The sequence below is a fragment of the Hyperolius riggenbachi genome, chromosome 5 (genome assembly GCF_040937935.1).
Source record: "Hyperolius riggenbachi isolate aHypRig1 chromosome 5, aHypRig1.pri, whole genome shotgun sequence".
NCBI lineage: Eukaryota > Metazoa > Chordata > Amphibia > Anura > Hyperoliidae > Hyperolius > Hyperolius riggenbachi.
In genome coordinates this window covers 314593298-314620975 of record NC_090650.1, presented here as the reverse complement: position 1 = coordinate 314620975, position 27678 = coordinate 314593298, and the positions used below count along the sequence as shown (strand labels likewise).

The following is a 27678-nucleotide window of genomic DNA, read 5'->3' as shown; positions in this document are numbered from 1 at the left end:
AGCCAAGTAATATATGAGATACGTTTCATTAAACTCTGAACTCAAGGGCCAACTTGTCAAACTTATAAGTCAAGGTATTTTATCATTATCAGACAAGTTTCAACGTTGATTACCAGGCAGGTGTTCAATAGAATGTCATTCAGAATAGCTACTATCATTGGGTGGTTGTTACGAGAAGGCCAAACTAAAACTGGGACCAACCCGCCTCTATTAATACTTCAAAGTTGGTGTTCTATGTAAAATATGTTTGAAATATAAAGCAAGGTGCAACACAATGAAGCTGAAGTGAAGTGAAGCTGGAGGTGGTAACAGATATCTGGGATGCCATATTTATTTACTATCCTGGCTCATTATATGGCTATTGGCCAATCAAATGCGCTTGCTTATGATGTTGATTGGCTCAATACTAAGCTGTATATACTTTTTGTTTGCCTATCTCTTGTTATTGTGGATGACACCCTATTCTTTTTATAAGCCAAACAGCAAACAGGTTGAGGGTCATGGAGGAAGTGCTGAAAAGCCACATGGACTGCAGGTTGGGCACCTTACCATGGCAATGGTTATAGAAAGGTTAGTGTTTGAATAAATATCAATGATTACTTGTCCAATGATTCTAAAGTGATTCAGAGACAAAGCACCCTCATGTATTTTACCATATATATCAGTGGGAACATTAGAGAAAACACCTACCCTGCTGTCTGTTTCATTTTTAACTGTTCAGCTTGCTTCTAATCAGCCATGATCAAATCCCCGACTGAGCATTCAGTCTGGCTTTGCTATAATGACTCAGCTATAATGATTCCTGAGCAGAGCCACAAGGGGGCAGGCTTGGGCTTGAAAAGACACCAGAGAACACAGACTCAGCTATAAAAATTCCTGAGCAAAGCCAGACTGAATGCTCAGTCGGGGATTTTATCATGGCTGATAAGAAACAAGCTGAACAGTTAAAAATGAAACAGAGAGCAGGGTAGGTGTTTTCTCTAATGTCCCCATTGATATATATGGTAAAATACATGAGGGTGCTTTGTCTCTGGTTCACTTTAAGTATATGTTCACACCGTAATACTACTTAATAATGTGATTTAAAAATGTCCTCAAAAATAATAATCTGCTCCGGTCTGTAGATTTTTGCATCAGTTTATCACTTTTGTTGTAGATGCCATAGCTGTATCAACAATAAGTGATAGATCCAATTGCCTCCAGAGCCATGTGTATCATCACAGTCCCTTTCATGGAGAGTTAGTTACATAACTGAACAGGGAGATAGGGAGGTCAATATCCCTTAAGCTAACTGTATGATTCTTTCAGAATTTTAGGGTCTAAAAGCAGTGCAATGTTTTAGCATGTTTTCAGACCCTAACATACGGAAATTAGCATACCGTACAGAGATCTGCGGCAGCCCAGCATTTACTCCCCTTCCTGGGATCCAGCGCTGCAATTCTCTCTTGATCTTCTGGGTGGTGCTGTAACCTTGTAGTGAGATTGTCGTTTGTCATCATGACAACCAATGTCATCAGAGGGATGGAGAGCCTCGAGGACAGGCAGGAGAATGGCTACAGACGTCTGGATCCCTGGGAAGGGGAGATTAAAAACGCTGGCTGTGCACTATACTCTGCATTGAGCTCCTGCCAGCTACCACAAGTCAGGCTCGGAGTTACCGCTCTGTGCTGTGTTTTTTCACCCCGAGCCATACTGGTTACCACCAGGGAGGTTAAAACCTAAGAAGTTTGTAATGTTTGAAAGAAAAAACTACTTAACGCGTACTTGAAATGACATGTGACATGATAAGATAAACATAGGTATATATAATATTAGCCCTAGCAAGAAATTATCTTAAGTCCCTTTGTTTTCTAGTACAGCAAGAGTTAAAAAAACAAAAAGGGTTTGTTGACAGATTGTTGAATTCAATTTGGTTTCCCGAAAAGTAAATAGAGGATAAAACAGCTGATAAACAGTGAGATAAGGCTTACTAATGTTCTATTTATTATCTGTACTACTCATAGAATTAATTATCTCATACGTTTATTTTCACTGCAGGTTCACTTTAAAAACCTACATAATCCAAATGCTATTCTAATGTTAATGCCCAATCCGATTTTTTATTTACTGTACATGCATAATGAGACAGCAAGAGTAATAATTACAATATACAGATGGAGATTTCACTGCCTACCCTTATAGTTCAGATTTATCACAAAGGCACAAGTGCAATATCCACATATTACAACTATATATTAAAACAATAAAAATGATGTTCTTAATAACACGCTTGCGAATACAGTTAGGCAAAACTTAGCCTCCTTTCTTTATAGGTCATTACATGGTTTCTCATCTTTATTGAATGGTGCAAACATTTATAAAGGATAATGTTTATGTGGTACTCCCTGGTAGGAATAAGAGTTATGCAGGGCAGTGCGGAGCTTGCCATCACTAGCTCTGACTCTTTTTTTCCCCTTTCTATATTATGATTTTAGCTTCAGAATACACTAGAAAGTACATACTTACTAAGCCAAAGTTGAACTTGCTGTTACAACATTTATTACAACACTTATTATGCATTTGTAAATTACCGTAAAAGGAGATTTGAAATAATTCTGCTTTTCTTTTCCTATACTGATACTGTTTACATGAAAGCAGTGTGACAAATAGTTTTTGAATAATAATTTTAGAAATAATAAAATGTTAGAATTCCAGGATTCACAGTATGTAAAGATAATTTAATTTATTTTAATGCATTAAAATAAATTATTTATATAGCGCCAACAACTTCTATAGCGCTATACAGAGCACATGGTCATGTCACTTAACTAGCCCTCAGAGGGGCCCACAATCTAGGTATTTACCTATCATAGACATGAATACATCAGTCTAGGGCCAAATTTAAGGGGAAGCCAATTAACTGATAAGTGCTGTATGTTTTTGAAGTGTGGGAGGAAACTGGAGTGCCTGGAGGAAGTCCATACAAACATGGGGAGAACATACAAACTCCTTGCAGATAGTTCCCTGGCTGAGATTTGCATCGGGAACCCAGTCTTGCAAGGCGAGAGCCCAGTCTGTCTGTCTCTCACACTATTTTTTAGCTCATTCATTAAGCACATGTAATTCTCTCTTTTACCTCTAGAGGTCCCTCCAGTAGTAGACTTACATGTGCCTAAACTGAGTGGCTTTCCACAGGCCCAATATCGCTGTCAGTCACAGTGACATCAGCAGTATAGAAAAAGCAGACTGGCACCTCTCCAATCCCTAATAAACTCCGCAACCCGTCTCATCCACCTCTCTTCTTGATCCTCTGAGGCAGCCCCTCTCTGCCAATCCCTCCATTGGTTACCAGTTGCCCAAAGGATCCAGTTTAAACTTCTCACGCTTGCATACAAAGCTCTACACAAGCTATCGCCTCTATACATTTCCTCTTTAATCTCCAGATACCTCCCCGCCCGGGCCCTCCATTCCTCACAGGAGACACTTTTGTCCTATAGCCTAGTCACCTCCTCTCACTCTCGCATCCAAGACTTCTCACGGGCTATCCCTTTCCTTTGGAACTCTCTCCCTCAGCCGGTTCGTCATCATGCCACGAGTCTTGAAACCTTCAAACGTACTCTGAAAACACACCTGTTCAGACAAGCCTATAATTTGCTATAGGCAGCACTGAAGGCACACTGGCTCACCCACTAATCCTTGTGTTTCCTTCTCTTTTGTTTCCTCCCCACTACCCTCTAGATTGTAAGCTCGCAAGCGCAGGGACCTCCTCTTAGTGTTTCTCATACTACTGTAATTTTAACATATGTACATGTACCAACTACACATCAACTATGTATGTATCTGTATTTATTCTATTCAATGTCATGACTGTACAGTGTCTTGTATTTCTTATGTATATTTGTTACCCATTATTTGTTTGTACTATGCACAGTGCTACGGAAGATGTTGGCGCTATATAAATTAAAAAAAATAATAATAATAATATAGGGCCAGTGGAAAGCCACACAGTTTGGGTCCATTTCTGAATGACGCATCAGCCATTGCTATGGTAACATATCTCTACAAGGGAGGAGGTGGGGAGGAATGAGCTGTAAGAAGAGAGCTTCCTGTTTCGGTATACAGGCGCTGGACATGGGCACAGATGATGCATTTTTTTTTTTTTTTAGGTTGGGGTAAACTATGTCGCAGTAACTCTTTTTGTACCTAGCAATATGGTCAAGAGAATTGGCAGTTTCAACCACCTTTAAAGGGGCACTACAGCGAAAAACTGTAAAATTTAAAATATGTGGAAACATATACAAATAAAATGAACATTTTTATCCAGAGTAAAATGAGCCATAAACTACTTTTCTCCTATGTTGCTGTCACTTACAGTAGGTAGTAGAAATCTGACAGAAGTGACAGGCTTTGGGCTAGTCCATCTCTTTATAGGGGATTCTCAGGAATATATTTGTTTTCAAAAGCCCTTAGTGAATGGCAGTTGCTCTGTCCAACTGCCAAAAAACTGTGTAGGGAGCAGGGAAGCTGGCCAGCATCATTGTTTAAATCCTTTTTAGGGAATAACTTTATAAAGAATAAAAGCCTTGCTGAGAATCCCCTATGAAGAGATGGACTAGTCCAAAATCTGTCACTTCTGTGAGATTTTCTACTACCTACTGTAAGTGACAGCAACATAGGAGAAAAGTAATTTATGGCTCATTTTACTCTGGAAAAAATGTACTTTTTATTTGTATATGTTTGCACATATTTTAAATTTTACAGTTTTTCTCCATAGTGCCCCTTTAAATGTACTAAATAAATCCACTCAAAATCATACAGGCATTGAAAACTGCAATCTCTATTCAATTCTTGACTAACAGTGTTGAACCATTGTATATATTTTGTTTTGCATGTCACTCCTTCTCTGTGATCTGCAGTCATGAGTCACCCATCAGTACAGTAACTTGCCGCCTTAAAGTTGTCTGTGACAATGAGGAACAAGTAAACAGGCATGTAACAGCTCTCTACCACTGTCAGCCATACACTTGGTAATAGAAACATTGAACCTGCCCATCACCACAGACCATACTCCAATACACAGTTGAGGGCAGGTTCTACAAAACAAAAGCAATGTTGCACCTTTTGCTCCACCCTCAATCATTCCTGTGTGTGTGTGTGTGTGTGTGTGTGTGTGTGTGTGTGTGTGTATGTGTGTGTGTGTATGTGTGTGTGTGTATGTGTGTGTGTGTCTGTGTGTGTGTGTCTGTGTGTGTGTGTCTGTGTGTGTGTGTCTGTGTGTGTGTGTCTGTGTGTCTGTGTGTGTGTCTGTGTCTGTGTGTGTGTCTGTGTGTGTGTCTGTGTCTGTGTGTGTGTCTGTGTCTGTGTGTGTGTCTGTGTGTGTGTCTGTGTGTGTGTCTGTGTGTGTGTCTGTGTGTGTGTCTGTGTGTGTGTCTGTGTGTGTGTCTGTGTGTGTGTCTGTGTGTGTCTGTGTGTGTCTGTGTGTGTGTGTCTGTGTGTGTGTCTGTGTGTGTGTGTCTGTGTGTGTGTGTCTGTGTGTGTGTCTGTGTGTGTGTCTGTGTGTGTGTCTGTGTGTGTGTCTGTGTGTGTCTGTGTGTGTCTGTGTGTGTCTGTGTGTGTCTGTGTGTGTCTGTGTGTGTCTGTGTGTGCACAGGGTATTCATCAGTCATTCAATGGTGGCAGACAGATGGCAGCTGCAATTGCCCACAGATACAGCAGCAACCCCACTGACTAAGTCAGCAGAAGCACAGGCCCTGCACTGAGAAATATCTTGTCTGATCACCAGAGAACCAGATACAAGCCCATAGAGATCCCTCAGACAGGAGGTAAAGGGGAAATCTCTCCAATAAGCACACAAAAAGAATTAAAAACAATAGTACGGTAGTTGGTATAACCCCTCAGCCCTAATAATTTTTTTAAAAAAAGAAAAGAAAGTGAATACAGTAGTTACTTCAATAAACCGAAAGGTATTGCCTACGAATGCTAAAATGTACTTCTGGAGCTGCCAAATAATCTCTACAGAAAAGTGGGAATTAGAGGAATTTCTGTAAACATAAAAGACCATTCTATACAGAAACTGGTCTATTTAATAATAAAATCAGATGGCAGCACTGGTTTACTACAGCAATAGACTTTTTAACATTGCGCTTCCACCTATATTTAATGGGGTCCCTTCCCTTGAACGGACACAAATAAAAACTACAAATGTGATCTGAAGGCTCATGTGTCGCTCACACCAAGCGAGCAAGAAGCCCATTTATGTCTACAATATTTAGAGGAAGCCTCACTCACACCAAGCGAGCAAGAAGCCCATTTATATCTGTACAATATTTAGAGCAAGCCTTGCTCAAGTCAAGCGAGCAAGAAGCACATTTATGTCTGTACAATATTTAGAGCAAGTCTCACTCACGCCAAGCGAGCAAGAAGCCCATTTATGTCTGTACAATATTTAGAGGAAGCCTCGCTCACGCCAAGCGAGCAAGAAGCCCATTTATGTCTGTACAATATTTAGAGGAAGCCTCGCTCATGCCAAGCGAGCAAGAAGCCTATTTATGTCTGTACAATATTTAGAGCAAGCCTTGCTTACGCCAAGTGAGCAAGAAGCCCATTTATGTCTGTACAATATTTAGAGGAAGCCTTGCTCATGCCAAGCGAGCAAGAAGCCCATTTATGTCTGTACAATATTTAGAGCAAGCCTTGCTTACGCCAAGTGAGCAAGAAGCCCATTTATGTCTGTACAATATTTAGAGGAAGCCTCGCTCACGCCAAGCGAGCAAGAAGCCCATTTATGTCTGTACAATATTTAGAGCAAGCCTTGCTCACGCCAAGCGAGCAAGAAACCCATTTATGTCTGTACAATATTTAGAGCTATAAAAAGAAACTTTTTCAGTAATCAATACTTACAACATCTGTCATCTCACACATTAATAATTCACACCAGCAGGTCCCAAATGCATTAAACCTCTCAGTCTGGCGAGGTAATTTAATGCTTTTTACTTCCTTCAAAATTTTTGAGTGGAGCTTAGAGAGACACTTGGTAGCAAATAACACATCTAGTCTAGGCTCTTGCAATGAATGATGTCCTAAATGTAATCATATATGAATTTGTTTCAACACTGCACACTGTCAAAGCACTTACCCAATCTTAATATGTTCATTGGCATATTGGATATCTTGAAGTACACCTGTGCCGGAAGAAATATGGAGGCAGATGCTGCTGATGTTTTAAAACCTTTTATGACTGTAATGCTGATCCTGTATTACAAAATTTTCTATGGCCCAATCAAAATGTAGATTGCGTTGTGTTAATACTGCAATGCATGCAAAGGCATTGCTACTGTGGTTTTCTGCTTTCTAGTGCAGACCCCAAACGATCATACTTATGATAAAATTTTAGTGAATGATCGACTTTCCGATCTGATATTTGTGATTGGAAAAAAAAATTGGGCCCATAAATGGGATAAAACATTTAATGAAGCCAATCATTTTAAATAGAATGGATCAGAAAAAAGAACTGTAGTCCACTGGCTAGAGATGGCCCGAACCTCCGATTTTCGGTTCGCGAACTTCCGCAAAAGGTTCGGTTCGCGCGAACTTTCGCGAACCGCAATAGACTTCAACGGGGATGCGAACTTTGAAAACTAGAAACATTTATGCTGGCCACAAAAGTGATGGAAAAGATGTTTCAAGGGGTTTAACACCTGGAGGGGGGCATGGCGGAGTAGGATAGACGCCAAAAGTCCCGGGGAAAAATCTGGATTTGACGCAAAGCAGCGTTTTAAGGGCAGAAATCAGATTGAATGCTAAATTGCAGGACTAAAGTGCTTTAAAACATCTTGCATATGTATACATCAATCAGGGAGTGTAATTAGAGTACTGCTTCACACTGACACACCAAACTCACTGTGTAACACACCGCAAACAGCTGTTTGCGTAGTGACGGCTGTGCTGGACTGGTGCGCATAGTTGTATGTAGGTAGGCATAGGTAGGTGCCCCAGTAGTTAGCTAGGCATAGGTAGGAGTCCCAGTATAGGTAGGTAGGCATAGGTAGGTGCCCTAGTATAGGTGGGTAGGTGCCCCAGTAGTTAGGCATAGGTAGGAGTCCCATTATAGGTAGTTAGGCATAGGTAGGTGCCCCAGTATAGGTAGATAGTCATAGGTAGGTGCCCCAGTAGTTAGCTAGGCATAGGTAGGAGTCCCAGTATAAATAGGTAGGCATAGGTAGGTGCCCTAGTATAGGTAGTTAGGCATAGGTAGGTGCCCCAGTAGTTAGCTAGGCATACTCAGGTTCAATCACTGCGCATACTTCAATCCCTGTAAAATCATAAAAACATATAGTGCCCAATATTGCTTGCATCAGGCTGCGACTCACACCTCGTGCTGCACACCTGGGGGTCGTGCCACCACCTTATAGGGGAAATACAGCAGGTCCCCCCTCCGTGCCCGCACTCACCGAAAGAGCGTCTTGCTCAATTGCACATCAAATCAAACTGCTTTGCCAGCCAAGGAGAATCAAGCAGATGATAAAAGACACATCCATTTATTGGATTAAAAGCATCCGCAGGCGCACAGTTCTCAGGACACAAGTTTCAGCTCCACCGCGGAAGATCTAGAGCCACTCGCTCCCACTGCTCGTCCTGCTTCCTGATTACGTCAGCGCGCTCCTCCGCTCCGCCCTACGCGTTTCGTCACAGTCCGTGACTCATTCATGGGCTGGAGGATAGCGCCGACGCAAAACCCTTAAAGCTGCACGGCGTTCCCCCCGCCCCGACTCCACCCGCAGCCCTGCCCTCTCCTGCTGCTAGGTTACCATCAAGGCGTGCTGGCTCAGTATCTCCGCCGCGCAGCTGAATTACAAATCAATTAAAAACACATTATCTAACTATAAAAATTACAAAAATTACAACATGGTTCTATCTTGATAGGAAACCCAGTGCTTCACATTGCTATACATTACATCCCTTATTTTAATCATTCCATATTCCTCATGAAAGTTAATATTGCCATAATGCATACCTCATACACCATAACATATTACACCCGTTGCCCATTGCACATCCCCCCTCATCAAATACATTACTACTGTACCCCCACCCCATTGCACATCCCCCCACCAATGAAAGTCCCACTTATCAAAAGTGACAATATGTCTTGTTCCTCCCCAATGATTAAATAAGTGATCATCATTATATACCTCAATAGTGAAATACTCCCTTAATAATGTCACCCTTTCAATTCATTTTCCTTCCCAATACCATTGTGATTAAAATGACAGTGCTCATTACAAAAATTATTACACATCAACTATACCCATCCTTAATATACTAAAGTGCTTTAAAACATCTTGCATATGTATACATCAATCAGGGAGTGTAATTAGAGTACTGCTTCACACTGACACACCAAACTCACTGTGTAACACACCGCAAACAGCTGTTTGCGTAGTGACGGCTGTGCTGGACTGGTGCGCATAGTTGTATGTAGGTAGGCATAGGTAGGTGCCCCAGTAGTTAGCTAGACATAGGTAGGAGTCCCAGTATAGGTAGGTAGGCATAGGTAGGTGCCCTAGGATAGGTGGGTAGGTGCCCCAGTAGTTAGGCATAGGTAGGAGTCCCATTATAGGTAGGTAGGCATAGGTAGGTGCCCCAGTATAGGTAGATAGTCATAGGTAGGTGCCCCAGTAGTTAGCTAGGCATAGGTAGGAGTCCCAGTATAAATAGGTAGGCATAGGTAGGTGCCCTAGTATAGGTAGTTAGGCATAGGTAGGTGCCCCAGTAGTTAGCTAGGCATAGGTAGGAGTCCCAGTATAGGTAGGTAGGCATAGGTAGGTGCCCTAGTATCAGGGCCGGCGCTACCATTAAGGCAAAGGAGGCAGCTGCCCCAGGGCCCCAGAGCTTGTAGGGGCCCCCAGTGGCTACAAGAGGAAAAAAAATTTCAAATCGGCCTTATAGTTTTTGAGAAAATTGATTTTAAAGTTTCAAAGGGGAAAAAAAAATACACATTTAAAAACCTGCCGACTTTAATGGTTAATAGCAAATCCACCTTAAATGCTAGAAACCCTAAATTTGCAAGATATGTTAAGGAGATCATTAGGAATAAGAGGAAAAAACAATTTTTCAAAAAGACCTTATAGTTTTTGAGAAAATCGATTTTAAAGTTTTGAAGGAAAAAAGTATACTTTTAAATGCGGTAAATGTCACTTTTAGTAGCAAACCTAACGGTAGTGTAATTTTACATGCATCAAACGAAAGCGCAATCAATTTCCTGACGGGGTTTCCAGGGGGTCTATACGCAGCCGCAGCGCTTTGGCCAGGGATCGCTATACAGCCGCAATATGGCTGTATGAAGATCCCTGGCATTTTTTCCTATTTTCCCAAGTTTTTTTTTTTTATGTTTAGAGTGTGGGAATTTTTTTTTTTTTAAATTACGTGGGGTCCCCCCTCCTGAAACTTTTTAACCCCTTGTCCCCCATGCAGGCTGGGATAGCCAGAATGTGGAGCTCCGACCGATTGGGACTTCACACTCTGTTATACCAGCTGCAAAAAAGGTCCCCTAATGCCGATTTTTGTTCCGGGGTATATGTTGGGGGGGCCCCCCAGGTTTATTTTGCCCTGGGGCCCCATTGTTGCTTAAACCGGCCCTGCCTAGTATAGGTAGTTAGGCATAGGTAGGTGCCCCAGTAGTTAGCTAGGCATAGGTAGAAGTCCCAGTATAGGTAGATAGGCATAGGTAGGTGCCCCAGTACTTAGCTAGGCATAGGTAGGAGTCCCAGTATAGGTAGGTAGACATAGGTAGGTGTCCCAGTAGTTAGCTAGGCATAGGTAGGAGTCCCAGTATAGGTAGGTAGGCATAGGTAGGAGTCCCAGTATAGGTAGGTAGGCATAGGTAGGAGTCCCAGTATAGGTAGATAGGCATAGGTAGGTGCCCCAGTAGTTAGCTAGGCATAGGTAGGAGTCCCAGTATAGGTAGGTAGACATAGGTAGGAGTCCCAGTATAGGTAGGTAGGCCTAGGTAGGTGTCCCAGTATAGGTAGATAGGCATAGGTAGGAGTATCAGTATAGGTAGGTAGGCATAGGTAGGTGTCCCAGTATAGGTAGATAGGCATAGGTAGGTGCCCCAGTAGTTAGCTAGGCATAGGTAGGAGTCCCAGTATAGGTAGGTAGGCATAGGTAGGTGCCCCAGTAGTTAGCTAGGCATAGGTAGAAGTCCCAGTATAGGTAGGTAGGCATAGGTAGGTGTCCCAGTATTGGTAGCTAGGCATAGGTAGGTAGGTGCCCCAGTAGTTAGGTAAGCATAGGTAGGTGTCCCAGTATAGTTAGGCAGGGCCTGGCTGGCACAGTAATAGCAATTACTAAGGTCCAGCTGCAATAGATAGGGCTGTATAATGCAGTGTCAGTGGGCAACAACAACAAAAAACACATCAGGAGAACATTAGCTCTCAAAAGAGATGTTGAGGGGTGCTATTTTAGCAATAACAATCAGCCAGGAGCAAGCTAACAAGCCTACAAGAGCTTAACTAATCTTTCCCTATGAGACATCAAACACTGTGAGATATATATGGGTGGGTATGGTCCAAATCAAACAAAAACTGCTCAGACTGTTTTTAAGAAAATATCTACAAAAACCTTTATTAATCACTGTATCAAAAACAATTTAAAAATGTGAGCCTCCCAAGCCTCCCCAAAGAAGCACCCACCCCACCTGACAAGCCCCTCCCCTACAGCCTACAATTACCCTCATCCAATAACTAGCCCCTACTTGACCTATAATCAAAAAAGATGAAGTGAAGCATGTGCACCTGCCCCACTGCAAAAAATTGAGAGTCTGCCAGCAGCTGTCCCTTCACTAGGTAATGCAGGCATACGAGTGAGTGTAAAGGCCAGCGCTGCCTGCCTTTTATAAGTGGGGGGGGGGGGGGGAGTGGCTCCAGGAGAGAGTGTAGCCTAATTGGCTACAATGTGCCGGCTGACGGTGATGTAGAGGTACAAAGTTGACCCTAATGGTGCACTATGGGGGCGAACCAAACTTCCGCAAAAGTTCACCTTCGCTGGCGAACGCGAACCACCGGAAGTTCGCTTGGAACTGTTCGGGCCATCTCTACCACTGGCACCATCAACGTTATCCTATAGCAGTTAGGCTGATTTTCCACTGAACAGACTTTCTGCATTTTTCGGGATAATCCAAAAAAAGCATAGCACTGGCAATATACTGTAAATTGCAGGAACACATTTCCATTAGTACGATCTGATTTTATCTCAAACCTAAAAGTAGTGCCAGGTGTTTTTTTTTTTTGCAGCAGCTTCAATAGAGTTATCTTGTTTGAGATAAGTGCACTGCTTTTGACCTCAGTCGGCAGAAGTCGTTGTGCTGTAAATTCTTGGAATTCTTTGATCTCTCTCTCTCTGCTAGCAGAAAATATAGAAACTGAAATCAGAAATCCTCTGTTATTGTCTCACACTGCCCCCTAGTTACAAGTGGCCATGAATACACACTACAGCAGTACTAATTAGAAGCAGGGAAATGTTACAAATAAAATATAAAAACAAATGTGCTAAAATTAGCTAAAAATAAATTGGCCTGGAGCACTTGCAAACCTCTAAATAAATTGGTGGTAAAGGGTTAAAAACACTTTGGGTGGGATCAGTAACAGGAGGCTTCTGTTAGAACATGTGTGCCACTGTGCAGTGTAAAAAGGACTCATTCTGCAAATTGACCTGGAACATGTAATGGGTTTTAAAGAGAACACGAGCTGAGAATAAGGAGGCTGCCATATTTATTTCCTTTTAACCTCTTGCCGACCGCGTCACGCCGATGGGCGTGGCCGTGGCGGCAGCCCCAGGACCGCCTAACGTGTGATCGCCGTCTTTTTGCATGTACAGCGCTGCGATCAGCAGCAGCGCTGTACTGGGGAGTCGGGACAGCTGTGTCACACGGCTGTCCCCCTGGGGGACAAGAGAGCGATCGGCTCTCATAGGCAGAAGCCTATGACAGCCGATCGCCGTAATTGGCTGGCTGGAGAGGGAGGGAGGGAAGACAATTAAAGAAAAAGGGTTTTTTATTAACAAAAACACAAACAATAATATTTATTAAAAAAATAAATAAACATGGGGGAGCGATCAGACCCCAACAACAGAGAGCTCTGTTGGTGGGGAGAAAAGGAGGGGGGGGGGGGGGGGGGGAATCACTTGTGTGCTGTGTTGTGCGGCCCTGCAGCTTGGCCTTAAAGCTGCAGTGACCAATTTGACTAAAAATGGCCTGGTCACTAGGGGGGGTTTAGCACTGCAGTCCTCAAGAGGTTAAGCAATACCAGTTGCCTGGCTGCCCTGCTGGTCCTCTGCCTCTAATACTTTCAACCATAGACCCTGAACAAGCATGCAACAGGTCGGGGGTTTCTGACAATATTGTCTGAACTGACAAGATTAGCTGCATGCTTGTTTCTGGTGTAATTCCGTTCACTACTGCAGCCAAATAGATCAGTAGCACTGACAGGCAACAAGTATTGTTTAAAAGGAAATAAATATGGCAGCCTCCATATCACTCTCACCTAGGTTTCACTCACCAGGTGTTCTGGTCTTTCCTTTGACTTTGCTAATATACATGCTTTTTGCAGCAGAGTTGCTCAGAAGGGCTATACAAAAGTCGTCACCAATCCTAACCCCCATATTTCTCTCATGCTAGCTACTGTATACTATATGGTACCTATAAATGACCCACAATGATTAAATTCTTCGGGATTGCTCAGCTAAGGGTCAATGGTTCACAGACCAGATAAAATGGAAGTTTATTGGTAAAAGGGGTCTAGGTAAAATGTGGGGGTGCACAGATACATATTTGTCTTAGGATTGATGTGCTGGATGGTGTTAGGACTCATTCACAGTGGGACGTTGCATTGTAATGCAACGTTAAAGTCACAACGCAGCATTACAATGCAAAGCAAAAAAAAAGGCGGTAACGCACATGAGCGCTGCGTCACCGTTGCATACAGTAGGTGCAGTAAAGCATACAGGCAATAAAAAGTATGCTCTCCATAGTAACGTGTGGGTTTAGAGGTAATGCAATGCAAGCAGTACATTACCATAACGTTACAATGTGACACTAACGTCACACTGTGAACGTCCCATAGGATTAGCATTGCAGTGTGTTATAGAACGTGTTTATAACGCAGTTCTGCAACGTCCCTTATTCTTATCATATATATGGATCTGTGACAGTTATCAGCAAGGGTGGATTTTCACTTTAACCCTCCTGGCGGTATGAAAAATTCCGCCAGGAGGCAGCGCGGCAGTTTTTTTTTTTTTTTTAAATCATGTAGCGAGCCCAGGGCTCGCTACATGATAGCCGCTGCTCAGCGGCATCCCCCCGCCCTCTTCGATCGCCTTCGGCGATCTCCGATCAGGAAATCCCATTCAAAGAACGGGATTTCCTGGAGGGCTTCCCCCGTCGCCATGGCGACGGGGCGGGATGACGTCACCGACGTCAGCGACGTCGTGACGTCATTGGGAGTCCCGATCCACCCCTTGGCGCTGCCTGGCACTGATTGGCCAGGCAGCGTATGGGGTCTGGGGGGGGGGGGCCGCGCGTCGCAACGTATAGCGGCGATCGGGCGCGGGGCGGCGGCGATCAGTGTGCTGGCGCAGCTAGCAAAGTGCTAGCTGCGTCCAGCAAAAAAAAAATTAAGAAAATCGGCCCAGCAGGGCCGGAGAAAACCTCCTGCGCGGCTTACCCCGAACTACGTTCGGGGTTACCGCCAGGAAGGTTAACCAGACTCATCACAGTGTGGAAGGCTTAAGCTGGCCATACACTGGCCCGATTTGCGGCCGTTTCGACAGCAGATTCGATCACTGGGATCGAATCTGCTGCCAATCGTTCGCACTAAACGCACCTGCTGATTCGATTTCCTCCCGAAATCGGATCGGTCCGTCGATCGCGGCGTGCGGAAAAATACCGTCGATCGCCCGCGGGTAGGGAGCACGACGCTAGCGGTGGCCGATCCGATCAGGTATACATTACCTGACGCTGGCTCTCGGGCATCTTCTCCGCGTCTTCTCCGCATCTTCTCCGCGCTGCACCGCTCTTGCTTCCATCCCAGCGTAAATTAACTTCCTGTGTCACTGCAGTGACCAGGAAGTTCAAATAGAGGGCGCTCTTTTTGAACTTCCTGGTCACGGAGTGACACAGTGTACGCTGGGATGCGGTGCGGGATGCGGTGCAGCGCGGAGAAGAGGACCCGGAGCCAGCTTTAGGTAATGTATACGGGGGGGGGGGGGGGACACGGACAGGCGGCAGGAGCAGCTCAACAGATTGTGATCGGTTTCAGGCTGAAACCGATTCACAATCTGTTTGCAATAAAGGCAGCCATATGATCCCTCTCTGATCAGATTCGATCAGATAGGGATCTGTCAGCTGGTCGATCTAATGGCAAATCGACCAGTGTATGGCTACCTTAATGCTTGTCTGCTGCACTGCTTTCCATACATTCATTAGATTTTCATACAACGGTTAGGGGTGGAACCCACTAGGAATCGCTGCAGTGTTTTAAAAAAAGCACTCGCTGTGTGCAGCGATTCCTAGTCCGATCGCAATTGTGTTTCATTCTGATTTGCATTTGTTTTTAAAATCAACTTTATTATACTTGCAAGCCCCCAGCACAGATCAGGGTGCAGGCAGAGAGATCAGATCACCCCCCTTTTTTCCCCACTAGGGGGATGATGTGCTGGGGGGGTCCGATCTCTTCTGCCTGCGTGTGGCTGGCGGGGGGGGCACCTCAAAGCCCCCCTCCGCGGCGACATTCACCCCCCTCCCTCTCCTACCTGTCCCCCCGGTGATCGGGGCTGCACAGGACGCTATCCGTCCTGTGCAGCCTGTGACAGGACGTCCCCTGTCACATGGCGGCGATCCCCGGCCGCTGATTGGCCGGGGATCGCCGATCTGCCTTACGGCGCTGCTGCGCAGCAGCGCCGTACAATGTAAACAAAGCGGATTATTTCCGCTTGTGTTTACATTTAGCCTGCGAGCCGCCATCGGCGGCCCGCAGGCTAATCACGGAGCCCCCCGCCGTGATTTGACAGGAAGCAGCCGCTCGCGCGAGCGAACCGCAACAGACTTCAATGGGGATGCGAACTTTGAAAAAAAAAAAAATTATGCTGGCCACAAAAGTGATGGAAAAGATGTTTTAAGGGGTCTAACACCTGGACCCCCAGGTGGAGGAGTGGGATACATGCCAAAAGTCCCCGGGAAAAATCTGGATTTGACGCAAAACAGCGTTTTAAGGGCAGAAATCACATTGAATGCTAAATGACAGGCCTAAAGTGCTTTAAAACATCTTGCATGTGTATACATCAATCAGGTAGTGTAATTAAGGTACTGCTTCACACTGACACACCAAACTCACCGTGAAACGCACCGCAAACAGCTGTTTGTGTAGTGACGGCCGTGCTGGACTGGTGCGCACCATGGCGAGAGTGCAGGTTTTGGTGGCTTTACAGCCCATATGGTCGCCTGGCTGATGTAGCTGAATGACAGAACAGGTATACAGTGGCGGGTTCACTGAACACAGCAGGTATGCAGTGGCGGGTTCACTGAACAGAACAGGTATGCAGTGACGGGTTCACTGAACAGAACAGGTATGCAGTGGCGGGTTCACTGAACAGAACAGGTATGCAGTGGTGGGTTCACAGAACAGGTATGCAGTGGCGGGTTCACTGAACAGGTATACAGTGGCGGGTTCACTGAACAGAACAGGTATGCAGTGGCGGGTTCACTGAACAGTACAGGTATGCAGTGGCAGGTTCACTGAATAGGTATACAGTGGCGGGTTCACTGAACACAGCAGGTATGCAGTGGCAGGTTCACTGAACAGGAATACAGTGGCGGGTTCACTGAACAGAACAGGTATGCAGTGGTGGGTTCACAGAACAGGTATGCAGTGGCAGGTTCACTGAACAGGTATGCAGTGGCGGGTTCACTGAACAGGTATGCAGTGGTGGGTTCACAGTACAGGTATGCAGTGGTGGGTTCACAGTACAGGTATGCAGTGGTGGGTTCACAGAACAGGTATGCAGTGGCAGGTTCACTGAACAGGTATGCAGTGGTGGGTTCACAGAACAGGTATGCAGTGGTGGGTTCACTGAACAGGTATGCAGTGGTGGGTTCACTGAACAGGTATGCAGTGGTGGGTTCACAGTACAGGTATGCAGTGGTGGGTTCACAGAACAGGTATGCAGTGGTGGGTTTACAGAACAGGTATGCAGCCAGGAACAAGCTAAGCCTAACTAATCTTTCCCTATGAGAGACAGTCTGCAGCAGCTCGCCCTACTCTCACTAACGCAGGCACACGAGTGAGCGTAATGGCCGCCGCTGCCTGCCTTTTATTAGGGGGGGAGGAGTGGCTCCAGGGGCTAGTGTAGCCTGATTGGCTACACTGGGCCTGCTGACTGTGATGTAGAGGGTCAAAGTTGACCCTCATGGTGCATTATGGGGCGAACTGAACTTCCGCAAAAGTTCACCTGCGGGACGCGAACGCGAACCACTGAAGTTCGCATGGAACCGTTCGCAGGCGAACCGTTCGGCCCAACTCTACAATAGCAGCATAGGGGGGCGATATACAGGCTGGGAACGTGAACAATCACTCGCGTTCCCATGCCTGTCGGCCGGTGACGGCGAAACCGGAAGTGCTCGCCGGCGGGTCCGGGGACATCGGAGCGGAGCTGCGAGGGCACCGATCGGCTGCAGGGGGCTGAGGGAGGCCCCAGGTGAGTTAATCTCATTTTTTTTATCGGCTTTAGGTTCACTTTAAGTTCAGTTTATTACAGCTTCCAAAAAGGAAGTCAAAAAGAACACTTTCTTTAGGGCCTGGACATACTGCCGTCTTGCTAACTGGATTTCAGTTATTGTGCAATACCCAAGTACATCGGACAGTGCAAAGACTGGACTGTCTTATGGACACACTTATGTTCTGCACAGCAGAGTTTTGTCACAAGGCACTGCTGCATGCATTTTGGGCTCAACAAAGAGCTGTCCTATTCAGCACAGCCGAACGGAGTGGTGCTACAACAAAGAGCAATGTAGGTGCCATGTATGTGTATAACACATGGGACCTACGCATACCGCCCAACTTTTTGAGATAAGAAAGAGGGACACTTAAGCCACACCCCTGACACACCCCTACTTACACCCAGAGCCAGTTCTAGACATTTTGATGCCTAAAGCAAACTTGTCAGGATGTGTCCCCTCCCTCATGAAATACTGCTGCTTTCCTGCCTCCCTCCTCGTCACTCACTGTCAAACTCCTCACATAGCACAACAAGCTGCTTTTCCCTAATGATGACCTCTTCACCTCGCTCTCCTCCTGCTCTGACTGCATGCTGCTAGCATAAAAACACAGTACAAACATGCTGCCCCTGTAATCTCTGCGCCTGATGCAAATGTTTCACCTTACTTCATGAGAGAATCGGCCCTGATCACACCTGTCACACCCCTAGTCATGCATATCAAAGATTTCATAAGAAAAATATGTTGTTTTATAATGCAAACCACACTGGTCCTTTCTATCCTGGTTCATTTTCCTTCATATTTACATATGAAAATAAATATAAATCAATTTAAAGGATGGGAATAAAGTCAATTAAAGACACTTTTAAGTAGAAAAATACATATATTTACACAGATCTGTACATCAGTCCTGAAAGAGGGACAAATGAGGAGGAAAGAGGGACAGAGGGACAGGGGTCCCAAAGCGGGACTGTCCCTCCAAAAGAGCGACAGTTGTCAGGTATGCCTGCGTTGCTGATGGAAGTGCAGTGTGCTCAGGCACTAACTGTTACCTGGAATGTTGACTACACATATGGCAATCTGACTCATCAATCTATGCAAAACGTTATGTGAGGGCTCAGGGACAAACCCAGGATTTTCAAAGGGGGGGGGGGGGGACTCCTGAAAGGTCTCCCTCAGCCCACACAATACAGTATAATAATATGGTAGGACATCATGTTGGGTACACATAATGCAATTTCCCGTCCGACTGACAGTATCTGACAATTATTTCCTGAATGTCCAAACTGCTCCCGATCGACAACAGGAACGATCAAGTGCAATTTGGATACAGATAATAATGAGGACAGCCGACATTGGTAATGAAGGGGAAAGTGAACGGTTCACCCAGCAGGAGCACAGGGCTGTGCTCATACCTGACTCTGTTAAGTTCCCCAGAGCTGCTCCATGCTCTGTACACACGCCCCTGCTCCATCCAAAGTTAACTGTAGCAGGGAAAGAAAGGGGGCCGTGCTGTGAGCTGCAGGATGCCTGCAGATATTTTGGTGTCTCAAGTTCAACTTGTGCCTGTCCCCAGACATTGCACCAGCCCTGGTCTGAGGGGCGATTCAGGGCAGCTGTAATCCCCCCCTGTGTTTGCCTATGAGAACTTGCTCTGTGCTGGATTCAATCTAAATAGATTATTTCAGTATTCTCCAAATCATGTAAATATTGACAGGGTTACCACATGTGGACAGCATCATGCTGATGTCATACAGGTTTCTGAACTATGTCTAGTAGTAAAAAACAAAACAAAAAAAACAACCCTCAAGTTTTTAATGGCGGTTGACTTGAAGATGTTCCTTGCAATGGGGAACACTCCATGAATGTGACACAAACCACAAATACAAGTGTGGCCATCATGAGATGGTACCTGGGATGAAGTCACCTGATTGATGGCTCCACATAACTAGGCAAGCAGATTGCTTTCAAGACTTGAGTAAGAGAAAAAATACAATAAAAGCACTTTAACACTAAATAAATGGAGTATGTACTGTATGTTACACGTACCTGCAGGTACTGACATGCCCTCTCTTGTTGACATGAGTCAGACTTTACCAGTGCCTGGTCCATGTTTATTGCAGGTTTCTGATACACCTCCCGCGCCCTGCTTACAGTGAGTGTTGATGCCCAGGAACTTTTCTTTAACATCTGGCTGTCCAAACTCACAGGTAAACTGACAGGTAAACTGACAGGTAAATTTGTGGTACAAGTGTTGCATTTCACATCATTATTGCTTCTCGATGACTTTAACGCATGTTCACTAAGACTATTGTAAGTCTCCATAAAGTACTGAGAGGTGGAACGGTCAGGGCACCTTCCCATAGTCATGACAGAGCTGGGTCCATGGAACATGCAAACATCGTTGTCTAGATTATCCTGTGACCCCCACCACCCTGTAATGTTGGGTCTAGGTTTCATCTCAGCTCTCCTTTCTTTGCTTTTACTTCGCTTGCCATATCTCACAGTTTGCATTTCATCTGGGCTGGCTTTGTTTCCGTTACTATTTCCTTTCATTGGTCCTTCAAGAGAATGTGATTTTGTGAAGAGTTTCTGAACAGAGTGAACTAAATGACGTATCCTACCAGGACTGTCGCTCCGATGCTCCACAGCACTCCTTTTGTATTGCAAAGTATGATAACCATCCCGATTGATTGGTATCTGTCTTTCAAATTGGTCCATAATGTTGGTAGGAAGGCGGTTCCCTTTTCCCACTGATCCATGCGGTACTACAGCACACTCATCCTTAAGATCATGATGGGAATTGTAATGTCTCCTAGGAAAAGTACTGCTAGCAATCTGATCCCCGTAGGACATCATGCATTCTACAGGATAGGAGTTCCTTTGAGCATAGTAGGGGTGATCCGCAGGATGAGGATCTACTGGATTCATTAAATATGGCTTTCTATCTGTGTGATGAGGCAAGGTGTCACATACTGAATCACATACAACCCCATGATGATGGCTGCGGCTGCTTGATATGCCTTTCATAGTTAGGATGAAGGATATTTCAAAGTCATTGACTATTTCACGTGGTTAATGGGGAGGTCTTAAACCAAGCCCTACAAAATAGAAAAGACATGTTAGATTCTCCATTCAGTAACACATTCATAGTATAAAAACAATCACATATGAGACATGCTACACTGGAAGCGTTCATATTTATGGAAACTGCTAGATGTCATCTCCAGCCACATATTCCACAATGGAGACAAGAGATGTTTATGATTAACACAGAAGATAGCACTTGACTCTCTGCTGAAATTACGGTAGGTTAAAATGGTATGTGACTCAAAATAGCATCTCTGCTTTAGCATAACACTAATAGAAAACAAAGAAAGACTGGTATACAGTCACCAGAAGGCAAAGATCCATTTCATTGAAGCCAATTGATAACATTTCTGGTTGCAGGACAAATTATCAGATTGTCTTGAAATTAAGTCATTGATGAGCAAATGAAGTACAGAGAGTTCTCTGTCACCCCCCTGAATACAGGAGAAGCTTTTTGATTTACTCTACTTTATTTAATCCATTGTACAGCTCAACGCCATCTGATAGTCTATGGCAATGGCAATCTTATATATTAGCCTCTGAGTGAAGTGGACGTTTTATTATTAACCTTTCTAGTAACGTTAAAGGACAGGTCTAAGAAAAAAAGCCCATCTGTCCCTCACCACAGCTCTGGTGTCTCCAAATCCCCTCCATTGAATATGTTAACCTCGCCAGGTTGGCATCTACTGTGCCTGCATGAGCACGCAGCCTCGCCACTTGCAATCGTGCTCATGTAGCCTGGAGAATTCTGCGGTACTGCGACTGCGCAGAACGCTTCCGGCTACAGGAGCATGATCACAAGCAGCGCAGCCGCTCACGCAAGCACAGTAGATGCCGACCTGGCGAGATTGGCATCTGCAATGGAAGGGATCTGGGGACATCGGAGCTGTGGCGAGGGGCAGATCGGCTGCCAGGGGTTGGAGGAAGCCCCAGGTAAGTAGATCCTGTTTTTTGTTTTTAGCTTACATCTGTCCTTTAAAGCAATCATATATATTTTTTTTAATTCAAGATGAAATCTGAGTTTCAAACCACTTAAAAAACTTCAAGGATAAAGTCTGAAGCAGTTAGAAAATTGCCAGTTTCAGACATTTGAATTTACTGTACAGATCAGTTTTCTTAATTTAAAAAATATATATATTTTCAATTGAAAATGATTAATATAAAATAATATTTACTATCTTTAACACTACAGGTTTTTAAGAAAGATTGGATTGGGTCACAGGTAGTACAGGTGTACAAGTAGCAAACCTTCGCAAGTGTAATAGCTGTACAATAAAATGTAACACTATAAAATGTTATTAAAAAATCAGGATAAAAACTATAACATGTATGGAAGCATACGAAATATAATAGTACTATGCTATAAGTTAAGGAACTGATAGAGAAAATAGTAAAATATACAACGCAAAGAAGGTTGACTGTTTAGTAGAGCAATCTGATTGGTAGACCGGGATAAAGCCTCTCAAACATTGCCATCCCTGATGAGTTTCATGATGCATGACCTACTTTATCAGAGGACCATATTAGCATGTAAATCAGCCTACAAAGATGAAGGACAGGAATGTAAACAGATATATTTACCACCTCTGGTTAGTACATATGAAGGTCAAGTACTGCCCCCCTCAAATGTAGGTCAAGTACTGCTCCCCTCAAAAAAAAAAATGCCAATCTTAGAACAAAACGTTGCCAATAGAAGTGATGTGTTGAGGCCTGGGCTGCATGTATCTCACACTGTCTCCAACAGTATTCACTCAGTGATCAGTTCTCTTAAAGAGAATCTGTATTGTTAAAATCGCACAAAAGTAAACATACCAGTGCGTTAGGGGACATCTCCTATTACCCTCTGTCACAATTTCGCTGCTCCCCACCGCATTAAAGGTGGTTAAAAACAGTTTTAAAAAGTTTGTTTATAAACAAACAAAATGGCCACCAAAACAGGAAGTAGGTTGATGTACAGTATGTCCACAAGTAGAAAATGCATCCATACACAAGCAGGCTGTATACAGCCTTCCTTTTTAATCTCAAGAGATCACTTGTGTGTTTCTTTCCCCCTGCAGCTATCTTCCACTGAAGTGTCAGGCTGTTTCTTCCTGCAGAGTGCAGACAGCTCTGCCTGTATGTAATTCCTCAGTATGTGAAAGCCCAGCTAGCTCAGAGGAGGATTGATCCAGCTTGTAAAAGATAATAGAGCAGAGAGAAGCTGCAGTAATCTAAATAACACACAGGCAGTGTGCAGAGAGGGGCCTGGAGGGGGGAGATGCATCACAGAACCACAACACTGAAGAACTTGGCAGCCTTCCAGACACAGGCCGACAAGTCTGACAAGAGAAAGATAAGTTGATTTATTACAGAGATGGTGATAGTAGAACATGCTGCAGTAAGCCAGAGGACATTAGAATAGATTTTGGAACTTGTAGGATGGAAGAAAACCGGATGAAATTTTTGTTACGTAGTCTCTTTAAAGTGGATCCGAGATAAACTTTTACTCATTGCATAATTGTGTTCCTTTCATATAGTTTATAGGGCATTCCTCAAGCCAAATACTTTTTTTGTTTTGTTTCACTACTCTCATTCCCTATAAACTAAACAAGCCTCGCCCACAGCTCCTTTTGTGCCTTGGCACTGTAGCAAGGGCTTACGGGAGCTCAGTCTGGGCAGAAGGAGGAGGAGGTTACTAGCCATTGATTTCAGAGGCAGAGGAGAGGAGGGAGGAGGAGAGGGGACTGAATTTACACACAGACAAGCTGATAGCATCTCCAGCCCTCAGCCTGTGACAAACGGAACATGGCTGCCCTCATTGTATCACATGAATAAATAATCATAAACTTTTGAAGTGGTTTTCAGCTAGATATGCTGTGTAAACTATCTAAACTTTAGATAAGATATATAGACAAGTTACTTATTATAGTTAGTTTTTCATCTTGGATCCGCTTTAATGTTTACTCATGTTATAAATAATCTCCTGTCCGTTTTCCAGAAGGAGTATGTGCATGCGCGCGCGCGCGGGGGTGTGTGCATAGGCTGGAGGTATGACGCCCCCCCCCCCCCAGCATATACAGCTATATATTGGAGGTGCCTAGCAAGTAAAGCTCAACATCCTTCTTTAGGAATGACCTGATTTCAGGACATTACTTAACATAGCACGACACATTATGTAAGAGGTGTTGGAACTTTTAATAAGCAAATGTTTATATCACAAGGTATCAGCTTCTGAGAATTTGCCATGCAAGATAAAAGAAGTGAACACCTTGAAGCAGCCAGCGCAGATGGAACAAGCGTTTCCAGAAAGATCTCTTCCTCAGCACAGCATGAATAAAACAGACTGGAAAATGACGTGCTTACATGCCTTTGATCAGAACTATTTTCAGTGGGGCATTCTAGCTTGAAGGGGTATTGAGAAGTATTTATGTGCATCCAAAGCCCAAGCACAGCTCATAGAGTGACGCTGATTCCCTGCAGCTGAGGTAATCTCAGTGTGACTCTTTTTAGAGGGGCTGTGGTGCCCCCACTGATATGATTGCTGCTGTTAAGCAGCAATTGCCAGGTTTAAAGCAATGCTCACATGATCTCACTATGGAATCCTATTGTTTCCACTTGTCTTCCTCGCGCAATGACATGCTATAAACAGTAATGATAGGCGATAGTGAGAGCGGCAGAACAGTCACTCAATAGCACACGCAAAGCACTATATTTACATTATTTGTATACGTTTGCCAAGACGACATTAGGGGAGCCATGATTAAAATAGCCAAAGTCACAGCTCTGGAGATAAAATCAGACAAGCCTGTTAAAGTGAGACCGAGCTAAGAGTGATATGGAGGCTGCCATATTTATTTTTAAGCAATACCAGTTGCCTGGCAGTCCTGCTGATCCTCGGCCTTTAATACAATTATTTATAGACCCTGAACAAGCATGCAGCAGATCAGGTGCCACAAAGTCCCACAAAAGCAGTGCCGCAAAGTCCCACAAAAGCAGTGCCACAAAGTCCCACAAAAACTTGACACATTACAGACCCTACAGACAGTGGTGCTCATCTGAGCTAGGATATCCAAGTTACTCGGATATCCTAGCTCTTTTTTCACTATTCGAGATCCGGGCTGTGCTATCTGATCGCACTCAGATAGCAAGCAGCTATCCGGAGATATCCTAGGCTATCCGAGCTCGGATAGCGTCACGAGCTCGGATAGCGTCACGACAGACGTCACCTCGAGTCCTCACAAGCGAATCAGAGGGCTCCAAGCCCTCTGACTGTAGCCCAGGGCCGGGCCGAGGCAGAGGCTGAAGAGGCCCCAGCCTCAGGGCGCAGTGTAGGAGGGGGCGCACAATTCATTCAGCTGTCATTCCCAATTGTGTTTGAAGCACAAACAAATAAGAAAAGGGGATACATGGCAGTGACTACAAGCCAGATAACTAGATATTAAAGTGTTGGGGATGTTGGGGGCCCTGGGGCGCCTCTTAGTCTAATAGCAATCAGTGTGTGACGGCTGGGGTGGCAGGGATGGAGGGGCGCACTTTGGTGTCTCAGCCTTGGCTGCTGGAGGACCTTGTCCCGGCTCTGCTGTAGCCAATCACAGAGGGGGAGCCTGGCCAAGCCCCCATCTATAAATAGCGGACGCCATCTTGCCTCACTCGTCCTGCTTGCGACTTACTGACTGATTATACTGAGAGACTGCTCCAGTGCTTTTTGTCTGTGTGCAAATGCATTGCTATTGTTCTAAACCTAGCGTTTTTACACTCCAACACTTGATCTTCAACTGTATTGCTTTGTATTGTAGATAGATTGTATTTTAGGCAGTTTAGGTTGTGTGATTAGGGACTAGGGAGGGAGAGTCTGTCACTGGTGCTGCTGCTGCAGGCCTGCAGCCAGCAGCTAGGCCCTGTGCCTGCCCTGCTCTGTGCTCTTGCTCTAGTCTCTAGTTACCTGTGCTCTCACCTGTGCTCTCACCTGTCCTTACTGTACTACTTCTGTGTTAGATAGATATTGTACTATTTTATAGTTAGCAAGGCCCAGCTTTACTGCTATACCTGTCCTGCTGTATCTGCTCTCTGTAATCTAGTCACACCTGTTGTATTGTTTAGCTAGATTCTTCTATTGTTTAGTTAGTACTGTAGTGTACTCTAGTCTGTGTATAGGTACCGTCCGTCACCGCGTTACCTAGGGTCTTTGTGTGCGCAGTGCACGCCTGCGCTGTCCGCACCCTCTCGTTAGTTCTACACCCGTCCTATTGTTTATTACTTCTATTGTGTATTTGCTGACTTGTACTGTAGTCTGTGTATAGGTACACCGTCAGTCAGCGTCAGCTAGGGTCTTTGTGTGCGCAGTGCGCACTCTCTCGTTAGCGCTACACCGATCTCTGCTGTAGAGTACACCTGTCCGTCACCTCTCACACACCCACCACCACCAGTCCCACCCCATTAAAGTACCCCACTTGTCCCACCCGCCTTTACATACATAAGTTTTTTTTCCATTTGTATAATATTAAAAATATACAATGTCTGGCACTGGCAGCCGCAGTCTGGGCAGGGGCAGCAAGGGCAGCAAGGGCATCGCCAAGAGAGGAGGTCGTGGGCGTGGCAGCCGCGCCACCACCACCATGCGCAGTTCTGTGTCTGCACCAGTGGCTATTCCGCCATTAGCCACTGGCGGTGGACGCCTTGGCCGCCCAACAGCTGGGAGTCACGCTGCAGAGACACAGCAGCAGCAGCGTGTGGCCCAGATGTTCCTCCCACCGCCAGGTCGTAGCCGTCCTATTGAGGAGAAGGACGCAGACGCTGTGGTGGAACTGATGGTGGATGAGCAGGCCACCATTAGCTCTGGAACCGAGTCCTCTAACCCCGCCACCACTCCTGTTCGCAAGAGCAGCAGCAGCCGCCCAGCACTGCCTGGGGGAGAGGAGGAGGAGTGCAGTTCTCCAGCCCCAGCGGGCGACACCAGCACCCTGTCACTCAGCACCTTCTTATGGACCCCAAGCACAGAGAAGGTATGGAGTGCTGTTGCGGAAGAATTGGCAGAGGAAGGAATGCTCATGGGCACTTTGGGGGATGATGCTTTGGACAGTCAGACAGTGGTGACTGTCCATCCGCCCATGCATGCAGAAGGGGAGTTTGGGGGATCCCAGCAGGACATGTTTGCGGAGGGGGAGGATGATGATGACAGGGTGCAGGACAAAGACTGGTTGCCAGGTCCTGGGAGTGGGGATGTCATCAGCTCTGAGGAGGAGGAGGATGCGTCTGCGGGCCTTGCTAGAAGGATCAGCATCGCAGGCATGGGCAGGATCACAAGTGGGCGTGGTATGCAGGCCACACAGCGTGCTGATCAGGAGACGAGTTCTGCCAGTGCCACCACCAGCCGCACCAAGAACCCCCCAACCACCACAGGGAGACCAGCGGCAGCAGCACCTTCCAGCCGAAGGGGCAACTTCACCTTCCCAATATGGATTTTTTTCACCCTTCCATATTTGGAGTGCAAGTATGCCACCTGCAACCAGTGCCGCAAGCAGCTCAGCAGAGGGAAGGAGCCCTCTGCGTTTTGCACCACCTCTCTGGTCAACCACCTTGCAGGGAAACACTTTCACGAGCATGAGGAGTTTGTGAAGTTGAAGGAAGCTGGCAGTGGCAGACCCGCCACCACTGCGAAGCCTTCAGCAGCAGGAGTGCGTCAGCAATGCACTGCTCCTCCTCCCTCTGCAACTCCTGCCGCCGACACTTAGGCCTGTTCTGGCAGCCAGTCCTCAGCGGCCTCCTCTGCTCCCTCCACTGCTTCCCGTGCCAGCAAAAGACCTCGCCAGACCCTGCTCAGCGACACCTTCCAGGGGGTGGTCAGGGTTCTGCCTCCCAGCAGC

At 45.4% G+C, this 27678-nt stretch overlaps 1 protein-coding gene across 5 annotated transcripts in view; it reads right to left on the bottom strand.

Moving 5' to 3' along the window:
- DLGAP1 (DLG associated protein 1) overlaps positions 1 to 27678 on the bottom strand; it is a 780880-nt gene that overhangs the window by 391693 nt on the left and 361509 nt on the right. For all 5 annotated transcript variants that reach the window (XM_068237216.1, XM_068237213.1, XM_068237215.1 and 2 more), the window contains one exon: positions 19796 to 20847. In XM_068237216.1, coding sequence (XP_068093317.1) covers positions 19796 to 20776 — 981 coding nt within the window. In that variant the 5' untranslated portion in view covers positions 20777 to 20847. The remainder of the gene's footprint in view (positions 1 to 19795; positions 20848 to 27678) is intronic.